A 17,551-nucleotide genomic window follows, 5' to 3' on the forward strand; every position below is an offset into this window, starting at 1 on the left:
ATTTCTTGGTAATTTCCCTGTTGATAGAATGATCAATGAATTGTGACGATACATAATCACTTCTGTTCTCGTATTATGAACAACAAAAACATATTGTGTAATTGAAAATATATCCGTACCCCATATATTCTGTACGACGAAATGATTGTTTATATACCTGTTAACCTTTTAATGGCTACATTTTTTAAAGTAAAGATTGTCTTTCTGAATATTTTTTACATCTAACATGTATATCGACCTAACCTTTACTGGAATAAAAAGTTGAGCAGTAACTACTTAAATCGAAATTCAAATAAAAGTTGCTGAATTAGTTTTCACAATGACACTGCATTATTACTTAAATTACTATTTACAATGTATCTTTATTTTTTTTGTTAGAATGACTATTTAGTTGTTATAGTGCGAACTGTTGTTTTCATTTCAACTTATCGTTGTCCATATGCGTCGCTGAACTGTTAGTACTTAGTATATATGATGTTCAACAGTGAGTATTTATGATTTGCAAACTGAAATACAAAGACCAAAACATTTTAAAAATACAAAAAAAACATAATAGATCAACCAAATACGTTTTGACAGTTGACGTATCGCTTTGTGTTCGAGCTTTATAATCAACAAATGTATAACATGGCTACGTGATTTCATTAGCAACATATACAATATAGAGCTTTTCAAAATTCAAACGTGTGACGATACTTTCATGGATAGATATCTTATAATATTTAAAAGATAAATTAAGAATACTAAACCATAAGTTTCTTTTCTAACGGAACATACGTGTATACCGTTTCACTGCAGCTTTTCAAATAAGGAAGCTGTTTAAGTAAAAAAAAACTACCATATTGCCTGTTGAAGTTAGTCGGGTTAAAATAGTCACTTGTGTCACTGTTTCGACCTGTACGAAAAAATGTCGACGACTCCAGTTCCGAATGGGTTTAAAAACGCCGGCAGTCCACTCTCATCATTCGTGATGGTGGCATTTTATCATTATCGCTATCCGTATTTTTATTTCTCGCCACTATTGATTCTTGCATTTGAACATCTCGATGTTTACGCATAAGATCGCTGTAAATATATGTGGGATCCCTTCTAGAGGATCTTAAGCCATTTTATGCATCCACATAGTCTGACGTGGTTTGTACATGTTAGTAGTTAGCGACATCTGTTCTTCAATGGTGTCATATCTATTAGATATATTGGAATTGTTGATAATCGTTTATATGCTTTTTCAAAGGGTTGTTTCATTTTATGGAGAGGTCTTCGTCGTCTACGCCAGCATATACATATCAAGACTACAGTAACAATAATAACATTAACAGCACCGATAACTGGTGATATGACTACGTCATTTGATGTTACACCGTTTAATAAAAAAATACATGTGTTGGCTATATGAACATGAAAATCATACCATTATACGCATTTAGGAATATGGTACACCAAACTTTGTTCGCTTAACAAAGGCTATTGTTGTAATTGGTATCATACTTCATTACTTTCATTTTTAATTGCACGTTTAGGGTTATGTAGTGTGCATTTTTAATAGTTGAAATGATCCGTCATTGCGTCTAAAAAAGAATAAATAATTCAGTGGTTGTCGTTTATTTGTTACATATTTATTGTTCGTTCATTTTTTTATATATAAATAAGGCCGTTTGTTTTCTCCTTTGAATTGTTTTTTTATTGTCATATCAGGGCCGTTGCTCATTGTTGAAGGCCATACGGTGACCTATAGTTGTTAATGTATGTGTCATTTTGGTCTCTTGTGGACATTTGTCTTATTGGCAATCATATCGCATCTTTTTTTTTTTTAAATAACATTTAATTACCCGATTTTCACCAAAAAAAAAATCCAAATCACAAAATACTGAACTCCGATCTATAAAAAAAAATGAAAAAAGGATATCCCTTTATCTAATTGCAAAATCAAAAATTCAAACTCTTCAAACGAATGGATAAAACCGTCATATTCTTGACTTGATACAGGCGTTTTCGTATGTGAAAAAATGACGGATTAAACCAGTTTTAAAGCAAACTGGTTCTCATTAATTGCGTCAAAGAAATTGCATAAACACACAAAATTATCAAATTGTATGGTCTAACAATGCAACAAACTTACTTTTTTATATCACAGAATGTGATAACATGTTATAAGATGCATTGCATGTACCTGAAATCCTGTACACTTTCTGCTAATGTTAGGATATATAAACTGCAGTTTCGCCGCAATTCCTTATTAAATAACAAACAAATTGTTTCGTCGGTTAAAATTTATTGTTTTCACGAAAATGTTTTATTCCTTCTTATATTCATCGAGCATACATGTATGATAAGATGTTGTTTTATTTGGTAGAAATTCAGAATAAATAAGATACATCTGTTTATTTTACGTGCAATACTTTTATTTTAGTTATCTATTGTTTTAAAATAGATTATTAAAACAACTCAATAATTTAATATCTACAGCATCAAAAAAATTATACAATCAATTTAGTTACATAACAAATAAACAATAAGTTCTCTGTGCTTTTAGAACCGACACAGAAAATACATTTACATAATAATCATACACAATAATAATATTAAAATATAAAAGACATATAACATACATGTCATGCACATTTGGGTTGCACTAATTTAAAACTATATATTATACACATGCATAAGCACTAAGCTAAAAACAACATAAAAACTAAAGCAGAGTGATCACAAAAAAAACCTAATAAAAAAAATCAGTATTATTATGAATTAAAGCTGTAACATAAAACATAAAACATGAAATAAAAGCTAAGCACATGCATTGCAATACCACGAATTGCCATTTCATGAGTTTTTTAGACTCTTGAATTGGGCGAAAAATGTTTCAGTTCTACATAAACATTACAACTAAAGTAGTATGAATAGAAATTTATAGATGGCATTTCGTTTAATGTTAAAATCTAAACGAAACAAATATACAACTGACAGCAATATCAAGTTTAAGGTACTGTGGATTCATTTATTTTCGATGATATCAATTTTCGTTGATTTTTGTTGATATTTAATTTCGCGGTTTTGCAGAAGTATGCATATGCGCTTATGGAAAATGTATCATTGGTTGAACATTTAATTTCGTGGTCTACCTGTACTCACAAAATCCACGAAGATTTGTATCCAACGAATAATAATGAATCCACATTATCTTAAATAGATTGATAAATTAAAACTAACAGAAACAAGGAAAATTATTATATTCAACATACAATAAAAAGTTACATTTACTGAAAGATAAGTTTGTTGTCATTTGAATCATACGTTCCTCGTCAGTTACTGCACTATTTCAAAACAGCATTCAAAACATCTTGATTATATTTTGGAGACTGATTACACATTTTCTTTGACTCATTCACACCCTTCCGATATAGGGCATGCGTCTGCAATACATTAACATACTCGTTTAATAAAATTATATGTGATGGAAATAGTTGATTTTTTTTATGTGTTGTAGTCATACTAAAAAATGTAAAATAAAAACACGCATTTGCGTTTTTTTTTTTATATTGTTTAAACATATTAAATAAAGCACTTTTCGTTTATAAACGTTTAGCAAATACTTCAGGAAAGTATTGTGCAATGTGAAAGATTGTTAAAACGTATTACTCAACAAAACAATATGAACACTGTATGCTGGCTTCATTTGATAGCCAAAAAAAATGCCTACGGATATACAAAAAACATTGTAGTTATCTACTTAATGTTATTTTAAAGATGAATATTTCTTTATATTTGATATAGTTTTATAAGGTATTCACTGATCCTCAATAGAACATTGGTTCAAACAAATGTTAACTGATATATTTTCACAACGAATGAAATATGATAATACATTCCTGATTTTTATGCAAAATCTTGGCTTTATATATTAAAAGACTATAGTACCTACCCACTGCAAATCTCGCACTTAATTATTTCACTGAAAAAAAAAGAAATATTAAAACAAGAATGTTCTTACAAGTTGAAAGAGGGACGAAAGATACCAGAGAGTCAAACTCATAGATAGAAAATACACTGACAGCGCCATGGCTACAAAATAAAAAGTCAAACAGACAAATAATAGTGCAGAAGACAAAACATAGAAAAAAACCTAACACATCATACTCCAAGTGATACCAAACCATTTATTTTTACTTTGTGAAACTGCCCTTTGTAGGGCAAATCTAAATATTTACAATTTTATCTCATTAGAAGTGACCTTTAAAACATTACGTTTTGTAATAGTGTGTGCACCATCTGTTTAACTCATGGAGATACTTTTTTGTAATCAATTTTAGGGATAAAACTAAATCATGAGCATATTCATCTTACTATACAGAAAACGCAATTTGACCTGGTGAAAGCTACGGTCTGTTGTTTGTGCTTTTGTTTTTGAAATGTTAGATCTTATTCACAAAAATGACACACAAATGAGAAAACAAAATCAGCTCTTTATCTACGTCCAGAATAACTTTCTATTAGCATAGATGATAGGGGATATGTTGCTGGATCAATCGTTTGTATTGCCTTGATAGAACAACCAAATACATTATTTTCTGTTAAGTAGATACAATCCATATTGAGCAATATGATTTACATAAAATTTTAATATAACGTGGTTCTTTCGTCTTTTGAACAAACCAATGCTCTAACTAATCCCAAAACAAATGTTTTTGCACATGCATATATTGACTACTTCAGAATAATGAATTTGATCAAATTGTCATTCACTAATTATGTTTCTTTAACTTTAAAACACTTTCAAACTCTTAAATGGTGCAAATGATGTTACTAATTCATTTATTATGAATGTAACATGTAGCATTCCGAAATTGACATATTTGACCTAGATACGACAACCGTTCCTGCTGGCTGTTCCAACTCCTCCATCTGAAAAACCACAGTTCCAGCCATTTGCTTCTTTACACAAAAAGAAAGAAGTCCATACGAACGCTTTTAAACTTATAGTTATCGGAGATAGAAATTACCTTAATTGTCCTATTTCAGAATCGAAATAATTGATGCAAGCTATACTTAATTGTAGTTTAAACATGGGTAGGCATTATATTCGTGTTATTTTAGCCTTCTCTTTCGCTAGGGCAAACATTATCACGAATATAATGCCAACCAATGTTTGAACTACACTAAAGTATAGCTTGCAATTTCTATGTTGTGTCATGTGTACTATTGTTTGTCTGTTTGTCTTTTTCATTTTTAGCCATATTTTTGTCAGTTTATTTTCGATTCATGAGTTTGACTGTTCCTATGGTATCTGTTGTCTCTCTTTTGCATCAGTTATTTCTTAAATAGTTATTGGTTATATGTATGCTTGACAAGGCAGGTTTTCATGCTGCTTCAACTATGGTGTCAACTTTCTGTTCGTTTTGCTAATGGTCATCGGCGATTATGTAACTAATAATGACTGTACTATTTAACTTCTATATTTAACAGCTATGTTTTTGCATTTCATTGAATCTAAATCATAAATACTTCTCTCAATCATATGTAAATTGTTACTCACACACTGAAGAAGAAAATTGTTACATTAGTTGTACACCTTCTTGATGAGTTCAATAATTGTGTGTTTTGCCATGAAATGAATTGCAAAACGGGTATTTAATTATTGACATTAAAGCTTTATATAATGGTGTATCAGAGTTTAATCTTCTTATAAATACGTTGTGCGTGTTTGTTATAAAAATTCAAAAACGTCTTTATTTAACTTCAAACACGAATATATGCAATACAAGAAACATGATGTTTTGAAGAAGCAATCAATTGTGTCGGCTTGGATGTTTGATTTGAACAGCAACATGCAGTCTTGAAAAGCAAACTCATAATCAACCAATGACGTAAAACCTCACGATTTTCGGACTCATGATTGCTTGACAAAGACATGTTGCATGCTTCCAATATGGTTACAGTTTTCACTTCGTTTTGCGCTTTGTCTATGGTCAATGAGTAATAATAATGGTTGTAATCTATAGAAAGGACTTTTTTTCTATGTAAGGTTAATTCAGTGTATTGCATTGCAGTTTTAATCATAAATACTAATTAAACTTGAACTTGATACTTACACACTGAAAAATGAGTTGTTAAATTAATGTTTCACCATCATTCAACTATTTTTAATAATTTTATAAATGTCAATGACATAAATTGCAAAATTAAATCTGTATAGAATAGATAAACAGATTCTCCCGTCTTTAATGAACTTCAAACATTTTATATATATGTAAATTAAGACACTATGATGCATTAATGAATCAATTATTTGTGTTGGCTTGAATTGACGGCTGGAAGAGCAACATGTGTACATATGTCATGGAATTAAATATCATCATTAACCAAAGACGTTATGATTATTTATCTTTGTTATGCTTGAAAATGACATGTGTTATGCTTCAAATACGGTGTCCATTTTCTGTTCGTTTTGGTTGTGGGCAACGGCCAATAAATCAATAAAACAATTTGTTACATCATCATTGAAGAATTTTAAAAGTATGTGTATTGTCACATGTGCCATGTCATAAATTTCAAAATAGATATTTAACATATGAAATTAAAGCTATATAGAACAGTTTACAAGATTTGAATTTTCAAGTGTATAAGTTATGCGTGTTAGTTATACAGATTCCAAAATTTATATAATGAACAGCAAACATGTTATATTTGCAATGACATGCCTATGGTGACTTGATGAAGCTATAATTTGGGTTGACTTGCATTGACGACTGAAACAGCAACACGTGTTGTGTGAAGAAACACCATACTCAACCAATGATGGTCTGGTGTATGCTGGAAAAAGATATGTGTTATGATTCAAATATGTCGTCCATATTCAATTCGTTTTGCTCATGGTCAACGGTCAATGAGCAAATAAGAAAGCTTTCGATCTTTATTTGGGGATTTATTTCCGTTTTAACCTATACAATATCACAGGTATTGCCTTCCAAATGCAAATTAACATTATGGTCATATTATACAGTTCATCTTAATTATTTGTTTCTTTTGAAATAGTAATATTTATGTGTAATAAGGATTTTATAAGAATCTGTAATAAATGTCCAACTATTTTAATTTGCATTAAAATATTATGGTGTTTTGATGTATCAGTAATTTGAGTTGTCTTTGGGGCTTGAGCAGCAACGTACATATATGTGTCATGTAGGAAAAACAATATTCTATAAATGTATAACATTAGATTTTTTTTCAAATCGTTGATATATTTTATGATTGTGTGTATTGTAATGTCTTCAATTGCAAAATGAGTATTAATTTATTTTTCCATTAAAGCTATATAGAATAATTGATCAGATTTGCATCGTCCTTTGAGTAAGTTAAGCTTTTTTGAAGTAAAGATTCCGATGTGTTTCTAATGAACTTCAAACAATTTATATATTATACAATTATCGGAATTAAGTTTTCTTTTGAAATAGTAAGGCTGATGTGTAATCAGGATTAAGAAATGTCTTTAAATGTCTTTAAGCTATTTCTATGAGCTTTACAAAATTTTGTGTTTTGATGAAGCAGTCATTTATGTTGCTTTGAAGACTTAAACAGCAACTTACATGTATGTGTAAAGAATAGAAAATATATATTAAACTATATACTGCAGACATCAAGTTGGTGTTCTTATGTCAGCTTGACAAGACTGGTTTTATGCTTCAAATATGGTGTCAGTTATTTGTTTATTGTCATCGTGGTCATCGGCCAATTAGTAAATAATGGTTATTGTAATATTTGAAGGGGAAGACAAGTTCTTGTTCTAACAGCTATTGCGTGTATTGCATTGCAGTTTGAATTATAAATACTTCTCTAATCAAACTTGAACTTGCTACTTACCAACTGAAAAAAAGGAATGTTACATTAGTCTGTTTTAGCATCATTGATTATTTTATAATGTTTATGTATTGCCATGTAATGAATTTCTATATGGATTTTAATTTATTTTTCCATTAAAGCTATAAAGAATAATTGATCAGAATTAAATCGTCCATTAAATAAGTTACGCTTGTTTGCAGTAAAGATTCAGATGTGTTTCTAATGAACTTCAAACAATTTATATATTATGCAATTATCGGAATTAAGTTTTCTTTTGAAATAGTAATGTTGATGTGTGATCAGGATTAAGAAATGTCTTTTAATGTCTTTAAACTATTTTTATGAGCTTTACAAAATGTGGTGTTGTGATGAAGCAGTCATTAATGTTGCTTTGAAGACTTAAACAGCAACGTACATGTATGTGTAAAGTAGAGACAATCTATATTGAGCTATATACTGCAGACATCAAGTTGGTGTTCTTATGTCAGCTTGAAAAGACTGGTTTGATTCTTCAAATATGATGTCAGTTATTCGTTTTTTATCCTCGTGGTAATCGGCCAATGAATAAAATTAAAGTTATTGTAATATTTGAAAGGGAAAACAATTTCATGTTCAAACAGCTATTACGTGTATTGCAATGCAGTTTGAATTACAAATACTTCTCTAATCAAACTTGAACTTGCTACTTACCAACTGAAAAAAAGGAATGTTACATTAGTCTGTTTCAGCATCATTGACTATTTTATAATTTTCATGTATTGCTATGTAATGAATTTCAAAATGGATATTAATTTATTTTCCATTCAAGCTATATAGAATAATTGTTTAAAATTGAATCGTCCATTGAAAAAGTTACGCTAGTTTGCAGTAAAGATTCCGATATGTCTCTAATGAACTTCAAACAATTATATGTTATGCAATTATCGGAATTAAGGTTTCTTTTGAAATAGTAATGTTGATGTGTGATCAGGATTAAGAAAAGTCATTAAATGTCTATAAGCTATTTCTATGAGCTTTTCAAAATTTGGTGTTTTGATGAAGCAGTCATTTATGTTGCTTTGAAGACTTAAACAGCAACATACATGTATGTGTAATGTAGAGAAAATCTATATTGAGTTATATACGGCAGACATCAAGTTGATGTGCTTATGTAAGCTTGACAAGACTGGTGTTATGCTTCAAATATGGTGTCAGTTATTTGCTTACACTACAAACTCCTCAGAGTCTGAATTGACCAGTTTTTGTGCTCGACCAGTAAAATCCAGCATACATTTTACTCGACTAGTCTCGACATTGTCTCGACTGTACTTAACTGTACTTAAGTGTAATCGACTAGGTCTCGACTAGGTCTCGACTTTACTTAATTAGTCTGATTCAGTACTTGATGATCTTTGTGTAGTCTGAAATGGTCTTGACCAAGGCTCGACCTGTCTCGACCTGTCTCGACTAGTCTCGACCTGTCTCGACTAGTCTCGACTCAGTCTCAACCAGTCTCGACCTGTCTCGACTAGTCTTGACCTTCAAATTTAGTTTTGACTGGTGTAAATCAGCCCATCTAACTAAATTAAATATTGATCTTAAAAAATTCAAGCTTATTAGGTAGTTTGATTTATTGCTGTGAAATGAAAGAATTAAATTTGACAATATGTAAAAAAAAATTATTATATAAAAATTCAGATAGGCATCTTTAAATTAAAGTGTACTATCTCTATTTTGTCCGAATTGCAAATCCTAGCTTTTTATACCAAGATTACTTTAATTCTTAAATTTTACAGCAATACAACAAAAAACTAAATGAAATGGGATTCAGTAAGCTTGATATATATGTAAGATAGCTGCATAGTTTGATGAAAATCCAAGTTGATTTGAAAAAGTTATTAAAAAAATTAAAGTGTACTATCTGAATTTTTATATAATAACTTTTTTTTTACATATTGTAAAATTAAATTCTTTCATTTCACAGCAATAAATCAAACTACCTAATAAGCTTGAATTTTTTAAGATTAATATTTAATTTAGTTAGATAGGCTGATTTACACCAGTCAAAACTAAATTTGAAGGTCAAGACTAGTCGAGACAGGTCGAGACTGGTTGAGACTAAGTCGAGACTAGTCGAGACAGGTCGAGACTAGTTGAGACAGGTCGAGACAGGTCGAGCCTTGGTCAAGACCATTTTAGACTACACAAAGATCATCAAGTACTGAATCAGACTAATTAAGTAAAGTCGAGACCTAGTCGAGACCTAGTCGAGTACACTTAAGTACAGTTAAGTACAGTCGAGACAATGTCGAGACTAGTCGAGTAAAATGTGTGCTCGATTTTACTGGTCGAGCACATAAACTGGTCAATTCAGACTCTGAGGAGTTTGTAGTGTTATTGTCCTCGTGGTCATCGGCATCGGTCATCGTTCATCGGTGTAGGAATTACATACACCGGTAAAAGCAGGTGTTTCTATAAGAGTAAAGACCTACTACAAGCTATGTGACTTTTCCTTTTTCTTCTGGTGTAAAGCAGATTACAAATGCACAATGTTATAACTAAATAAAAACAGAACAACATAAAAAGTAACAGCGGCAATGAATTTTTTAACTATTAAGATACACAGGTAAAAGTGAGGCTCATAAAAAATAGACATAATTAAGTGTTTTGCGATTTGTTTTAAGAAAAATGAAGTTTACCTTTATATTCATATATGCAAGTAGAAATCAAAATACTTACATGTCTTCGAATGGTAAAATTTCCTCACGCCTTAAAAGATAAATTATACAAATAATTGATTTATACTTAAACCTGAACGATATTTTATATTCAGGTGGAAAAATCAAAAATTGAAAATCTGTAAACTACTCTATTTCTGATCATTGTAGATTTTTTTTTAATTTTTTCTTTGTTTTAACCCGCCGCATTTTTTGCGCCTTTCCCTAGTCAGAGAACTCTGGCTTTGTTAGTCGTGTATGATTTTTAATTTTAGTTTCTTGTGTATAATCCTGAATTTAGTATGACGTCCATTATCACTGATCAGATCTAGTATATATATTTGTGTAGGGGCCAGTTGAAGGATGCCTTCAAGTGCGGGAGTTTCTCGCTGCAGTGATGACTTTCCGCTGTTGTCTGTTATATGGTCGGGTTGTTTTTGTCTCGTTAACACATTCCCCATATCCATTCTCCATTTTATACTAAAATGAATTATGTCTGAGAGTTCCTCAAAATAAAACATTATTAACATTTCATAAATTGTTTATGTTCGACTCATTTTGTTATTACCAATCTTCCAGAAAACGTACACCAAAAATTGACAGCTTAGGTTGTCTTAAATACTTGAAGAAGAATATGGTCAAAATTTATCACGTCTATTGTCTAATTTGCAGTTAGTTAATATGTTCATGTTTATTTATTATGGTGCACAAATTCTGACATTTTTCTCAGACCGTATGTAAATTACCATCAACAAACGGCTGCAGCAGGCAATGCCCTAGAAGATTGACAACTAAAACAATTTAGTAAGGAACGTTACTTCGATGTCCTCTCTTTGAAATTAAGAATCATCACCTTGTCATTGCAACTTTTTTTAAATCCAGATTGTCAATCATCATAACATCGATACAGAATTTGATAGAAATCGTGTTTTCATTATCCTAGCTATACACAAACTGTAATAATAAGTATTTAATGCTTCTTTTTTCAATCTCATTGGGTTATCAAAATGTGACCGTGCGCACAATTTTAGAATGAGCGCGGAAAATCTACTGCGGTCAACGAATTTACGCCCCAATGTATTTACAATTCTGAAATTAATTCTTTTTCAAACAGTGCAGCATTTCAAATCTTTAAATGTTTATTTTGTTCTTATTTGAGCAATTCTAATTAGCCCTATATTTAAATAAATAACTAAGAAAGTATACATATCCAATAGTGAATCAATGTAAGTAACATGGTATCAGTCGATTGTTGAATAATTTCCTTACACGCTATTTACGTGATTTCAACTTTGATAATCAATAGCTAACACCAAAGAAAAGAATACAATCGAGAAATGTTTTCAAACGTTAAAATACAATACAAGTGTTACAAGAAATAAGAAACAGAAAGTTACAAGGTATCGTTCGATCGCTGAAAAGGTTCCATATGCGATACCAGGGTTATTTAACCTCTTAGAACCAAAAAAAAAATGCCAGAAATTGTCTTGAAAAACTAATATTCAAAAGCAGATGCGTTGTGTATGCCCATAAGACAACTTTCCACAAAAAACAAAATAACACAGAAATGAACAGCTATTGGTCACCAAATTGGCATTGAACAACGATCAAACACATTACGCATAGTCATCTATAAAAAAATTTCAACAGCACAAATGCATGAAATGTAAGACAATTCAAACTACAAAACTAACGGCCTAATTATTAGAAACAAATGAACGAAAATCCAATGTGTAACATACCTACAAACGGCAACCACTAAATAACAGGCTCCTGACTTGGGACAGACACATACATACAGACTGTGACAATGTTAAATGTGTTCGTGTAACCCAACCCTTCTTCCTTACCTGGGACAGTTGTGTTACAGTACAATTATGAGACAGAATTTTAAGGAAGCTGGCTTGTCATATTTCAGATTGTTTTGTCAGATTTCCGGAATCCGCTGGTTTTATCCATTTGATTGCCTTGAAAAACTTTGCCCGGTGACCCCCATTTTTCTTCTTGTAAATATTTAACATGTATAATGATAAGCCATCTGTAAAAGTCTTATAAAGTTTTAATTACTTTTTAACAGTTTTTGAGAACTTCAACTGGTCAATGATAAAGCTATGAAAAGTCAAGAGAGAATATTTCCCCGCAAAAAATTCAAATGGAAAATATCTTGAAAACAAGCACGGTGAGTTATATAGATATATATTTTTTTATTTATTTTTTTGCTTGAATTCCCTATCTATATAAACTGGTTTTTTTCAAAGTTTATTACTTTGGAAATAAAAAGCGAACTCCCTTACAAATCAGTTGCTTTTAAAACTATTGACAGTTTAACACTTGATTGATGTATTTACCTGAACAACTACGTCGAACAAAGGTATATAAAAGTAGATACATATTTCACTATACTAAGTTGTAGATTGTGCATGTTTCATTTAATGTCTAGTTCAATTCAATCATTTGTTACTTTAATGAAGAGTTGTATCTTGTTATGTTGTATGTATTTATTTTGTTTGATTAATAATCTAAAGAATGAGCTCATTCTAAGAACTTACCCACAATCAGAACATCTGTATACGTATCCATGGCGTTGCTCCTTTTTTTCTATGACTGGTGCACAATTTCTATATAAATAAAAATGATTTCTTTATGTTTTTTTTTAAGGTTTAAATAACTAATTCATTTTGAAATTATTTAATTCTATTTAACAGTACCATGTAAAATCTGAGGTTGTTTTTGTAAACTGTTTGATATTAAAAATAAAGGTACAGGTAAACACACTAATTTACACAACTGTTGTTGTCATTTTTCAATAAAGTATAATGAAATACGAAACTGTTATAGTTTCATAATATGTCTTATGATTTAACAGTATGCTAACATTATATAAAATATACATTTGGATATTTGAACATTTGGAAATTTGAAACATTCTTTAATATTTGATAATGCTTTTAACTTTAAAAAAAAACCACTCTTTTGTAGATAGTATTTTTTCATATTAATCAATGTAAACTGATTACTTTTATAATCAATGCATATACTGTTATGATTAATTGTGTTACCAATATGTCGGCCTGTTCATTACAGTTTTAATAATATAATTAAGAACTCTTCGACTGCTTAACAGACTGTTTATATATTCCGCTAGTGTCATGTTTGGACTATGTGAGGTGGGTTTTGCTCATTGTTGAAGACCGTATGTCACCTATAGCTGTGTTATTTTGTTTCTTATTGAGATATGTGTCATGAGCAATCATCCTGACTCTGCTTATTATTATAAAACATACTACTTACATGATTACATCTGTCATCTATGCAAATAGTATTATGATTACGTGTGACGTGTGATTTTTAAAATATAAAGTTTGTATAATACAATTGTTACTACAAGGACTTCTCTATTTGCATTTCAAATTAATGTTTTTCGTAAACTTATTCATGGTTCCATACCAAAAGCACTAAAATTATTAGAAAAACATCAAGTTTTATTTTCGAATTTTAGTCAGTGATGACCTTTGCAATATTAGGCACCTAATTTTTTAAAAAAAAAAATGTTACCTCCAAGTTATATCGTCTGATACATGTGATACGTACGGATGATATGCATGAGCAGTGAGAGTAACTATCTTATTATATTTTTTATTACTTGTGGACGGTGTTTTTCCATTTCTTTAAGCGCTTCATTAATCGGAAAACACTGGCAGCGTCAGTAGTTACCAATATAGTTTATTTCACGTGTTTAATGAAGATCTAGGGTATGTATGTTTCAAGCTTTCAATCTTAAGTTGTGATATGTGTATTTGTCAATCATTTCTTGTTACAATGTATATATTAACTTGAAAAATATGTTCACCCTATATTTTAAATTTTTGCAAGGTTAATGATGAAAAATGTATAAGTAAAAAAGACATCAAATATTTATTTTTTTATTTAATACCTAATATTATATGTTCCTATTAGTTTTTTAATGTCATCTTCAGCTACATATTTACGACTAAAGGATATATTGGGAAACTCTGGAAGAGCATTTATATGTAGTTTGTCAATTTCTCCTTTCAGATTATTGATCTTTTGTACCAAACTTCCATCTTGTCGGGTTTTATCTAGTTCTTTTCTCTGTTTGTCTAAGGTCTGTCCAGCAACAAGCACGGATTTAGCATCAGACAACATATTCATCAGCTTTTCTTTTTCCTTCTTGGATTGTTCTCTCACCAAGGCAATCATCTGAGCTACGTTTTTATCAACCATTATTTTAATCATGCTGCCTTCATCATTGATTGCTTTAATAACTGACTCAAGTGAATTATCAAATGATCTCAAGCTTTCCTTAATCTTCTTTACATTTTGATTTGCCTTCTCTGTTTTGTTTCGAATTTTTGTTTCATTTTCCCCTTGTAATTTCGCTACTGCATCGACAAATTCGGAAAATGTATGCCCATTGTGATTTCCTGCCACACAACGGGTACAAACTGGTACATTGCATGTATTACAAAATAACGTTAATTCTTCTTTGTGTTCAGTACATTTCGATTTACCTTCCGGGATCAGGTCGGACGCTTTTTGAAATTGATGGTTTTTCGATAACTTTTGCCTATTATGTACAAACTTACAGTTTTCACAATAGTATTCTTCACAGTCTATACAATAGTGTGACCCAGGGGCACTCACGCAAACCTCGCAGGTTTTAGACGCAGCTTGAGCCATTGTGGATTTAATCAAAATCACAGGTAAGACAGGGGATTGTAGCACATGACAGAGATTTCTAATCTTAAATCAAGTACGATAACTAGTGTATGTAAATGTTTGACGAGATTGTATTTGAACAATTTAAACATTATGTGCTATTTTATGTTAAAAATACTTTAGCTTACAATAAATACAATAAATACATGTATAATGTTAACGGACATTTGTATATTTTACTTGTAATATGAGTACACCAATATAGCTAACGTTTAAATAATCGTAGTGTGTTTTAAACAGGATATCACCTAATATTTACAAAAATGTGTATTTTAATGTAGATATTGTACTCGATAACATTATAAATATTGTGTATCGTCTGATTATTTTCCACCAAAAGATAAACAAATATTAAGATTAGATTTTATATTGAAGGTAATTATTGATTTTATAACTGCTTTTAACATTTTAAGACATTATATCAAATGTTTATTCAAATAACATTATATAATTCACTAACAATCATAGCCTTAAACGGGTCTATTTAATGCATGTATCTTTAATTAATTGATTATTGCAATGAAAAATGTTGGTGCCTTCAATATATATACTCTGTATTATTTTTGATATTCAATTTTATTTTCGCAGATATATTTTTCTAAAAAATACAACGACATATTGTTACCAATACATATGTCAAATCAATAAACAGATGTGTTGTAACACAAGGAACCACTAAGGCATCATTAGTAAAGATTAGTATGTGTGTGAAGTCTGAATTTAAAAACAAAATCAGTTTTGTACTGACGTTGTCGTTCTGAACATTGGTTCCATGAAAGGTACTGTATATATTATGTTCTTCAATGACTATATTATCATAATTTACATGCATGTACAGACCGCAATCGCATGTATAACCGGTATTGTTTTGCTCTGAGTTCAACATAACAAAAAAAGCATAAGTCATACATTTGAAGATGTCACATAAGAGATAAAAGGACGACATTAATTCAGACTTGAATAGGGTTAAGATATTTTATTATTTCACTGTTCATCAAAACCGCATGTAAAGATCAAGATAATGTTCATGATTTTTGGGCTATTTCGTAAATCCAAAATACAAGCAATGGGTCGACTGTATTTTTTCATGAATATATAGTTTTGTTTTCATATGAAATGAGAAATTTCATTGCCAATGACATATCTATTTATAAGAGACCAAAATGACATTACACAAGTTATAGTCAATACAATTTGTTCAGATGTGTTACACTAGCAGATTTAGTCAATTGACATGTCTTGATTGAAAGATTATTTTTATTTTCAAATGTTGAAATTTAATTGGAATCCAGCTCTCTATATCGCAATATAGATATAGCTAAAGAGAGAAGACAGAAAAGTACAGTACTTTCAACCTTATCCGTCTATTTTAGCGATCAATCAGTGGTCATCGATCAGTCACCGATCAGTCAAGATCACATTCTAACTCACGTTACAAATCAGTCAGATGTATGATTCATTTTTCAAACCCGATGAGTGCTAAGACGGTGTTTATCGCGACATTCAAATAAATTTTCCAAAGATGCTCTAAAAATGATATAAAATGATTACTCATCGTAAATGTCAGTATATCATTTCAATAGAATAAACACATATGAATTTTGGATATTTGAAAATAATGCCTTAAAAAAATAACGTTTATTTCCCCGAAAAATCGAACAAAAATAATCAAGAAACTGATTTTAGTTATGTAAATGACCTTTTATGAGCTATTAAATTCTTATATAAACAGAAAAAACGTTATTGGGCAAAATAATTTACCCAGTAATTTGAATTAAGTACTTGGATAGACATAAAGGAAAATATACCTCAAGTTTCTGAGAAGCGTTGTTTTAAACAAGAAATAATACCAGCTTGCGCTATCATTGGAATTTTTATTTTCCTGAATATCATCAAGTGATTGCTGCGAATAATTGTATGGTAGTAACACAATCTAAAATATAGCTGTGTAATCGCGTACGCATCAAGTATACATGAATATACTTCCGGCTTTGTCTAACATTGATAATTATTTTTTCAAACTTTCCAATGTAAACTTTTGACCGATTTTTGTTCCTCTTGTCGTTTTAATCTTTAGGTAGAAGTCAATTATTGATCCTGTGTATACGTTTTTGTAATATTATTTACTGTCAAGTGTCACAAAAGCTATCATAGTTTTGTTACACTTTACAGTAAATAATATTACAAATATTACAAAAACGTCTGCACAGGATCACTGAAGGTCATGTCAACAACAAAAGTTGTAAAAAATGTTTATGTTGATAGTAGAGTAACCGAAC

General features: G+C 30.2%; 1 protein-coding gene and 1 long non-coding RNA gene across 2 annotated transcripts; both read right to left on the bottom strand.

Moving 5' to 3' along the window:
- Positions 1–2,380: 2,380 nt before the first annotated feature.
- Positions 2,381–8,960, bottom strand: LOC143053521 (uncharacterized). Its single transcript, XR_012971389.1, has 2 exons — positions 3,923–8,960; positions 2,381–3,413 (listed from the first exon to the last, which is right to left on the bottom strand). It is a non-coding gene; the product is annotated as an uncharacterized LOC143053521 (long non-coding RNA).
- A 1,337-nt stretch (positions 8,961–10,297) lies between these two features.
- LOC143055072 (transcription intermediary factor 1-beta-like) lies at positions 10,298–15,272 on the bottom strand. The gene is made up of 3 exons (XM_076228215.1): positions 14,467–15,272; positions 13,082–13,150; positions 10,298–10,584 (listed from the first exon to the last, which is right to left on the bottom strand). The coding sequence occupies exons 1-3, from the start codon at positions 15,231–15,233 to the stop codon at positions 10,551–10,553; spliced, it is 870 nt and encodes a 289-aa protein (XP_076084330.1). The 5' UTR covers positions 15,234–15,272; the 3' UTR covers positions 10,298–10,550.
- Between the last annotated feature and the right edge of the window lie 2,279 nt (positions 15,273–17,551).

Source organism: Mytilus galloprovincialis, chromosome 12 (assembly GCF_965363235.1).
Source record: "Mytilus galloprovincialis chromosome 12, xbMytGall1.hap1.1, whole genome shotgun sequence".
In the NCBI taxonomy this organism is placed as follows: Eukaryota; Metazoa; Mollusca; class Bivalvia; order Mytilida; family Mytilidae; genus Mytilus; species Mytilus galloprovincialis.

What these genes read in the sequence shown, in the direction of transcription:
- LOC143055072 (XM_076228215.1), bottom strand. Translation starts at nt 15,233, where the DNA reads ATGGCTCAAGCTGCGTCTAAAACCTGCGAGGTTTGCGTGAGTGCCCCT. An exon ending in ATAGGAACATATAATATTAG is followed by an intron (nt 13,151 to 14,466) that starts GTATTAAATAAA and finishes TTATTTATATAG; the next exon opens with AAATTGTGCACCAGTCATAG. An exon ending in TACAGATGTTCTGATTGTGG is followed by an intron (nt 10,585 to 13,081) that starts GTAAGTTCTTAG and finishes TTATCTTTTAAG; the next exon opens with GCGTGAGGAAATTTTACCAT.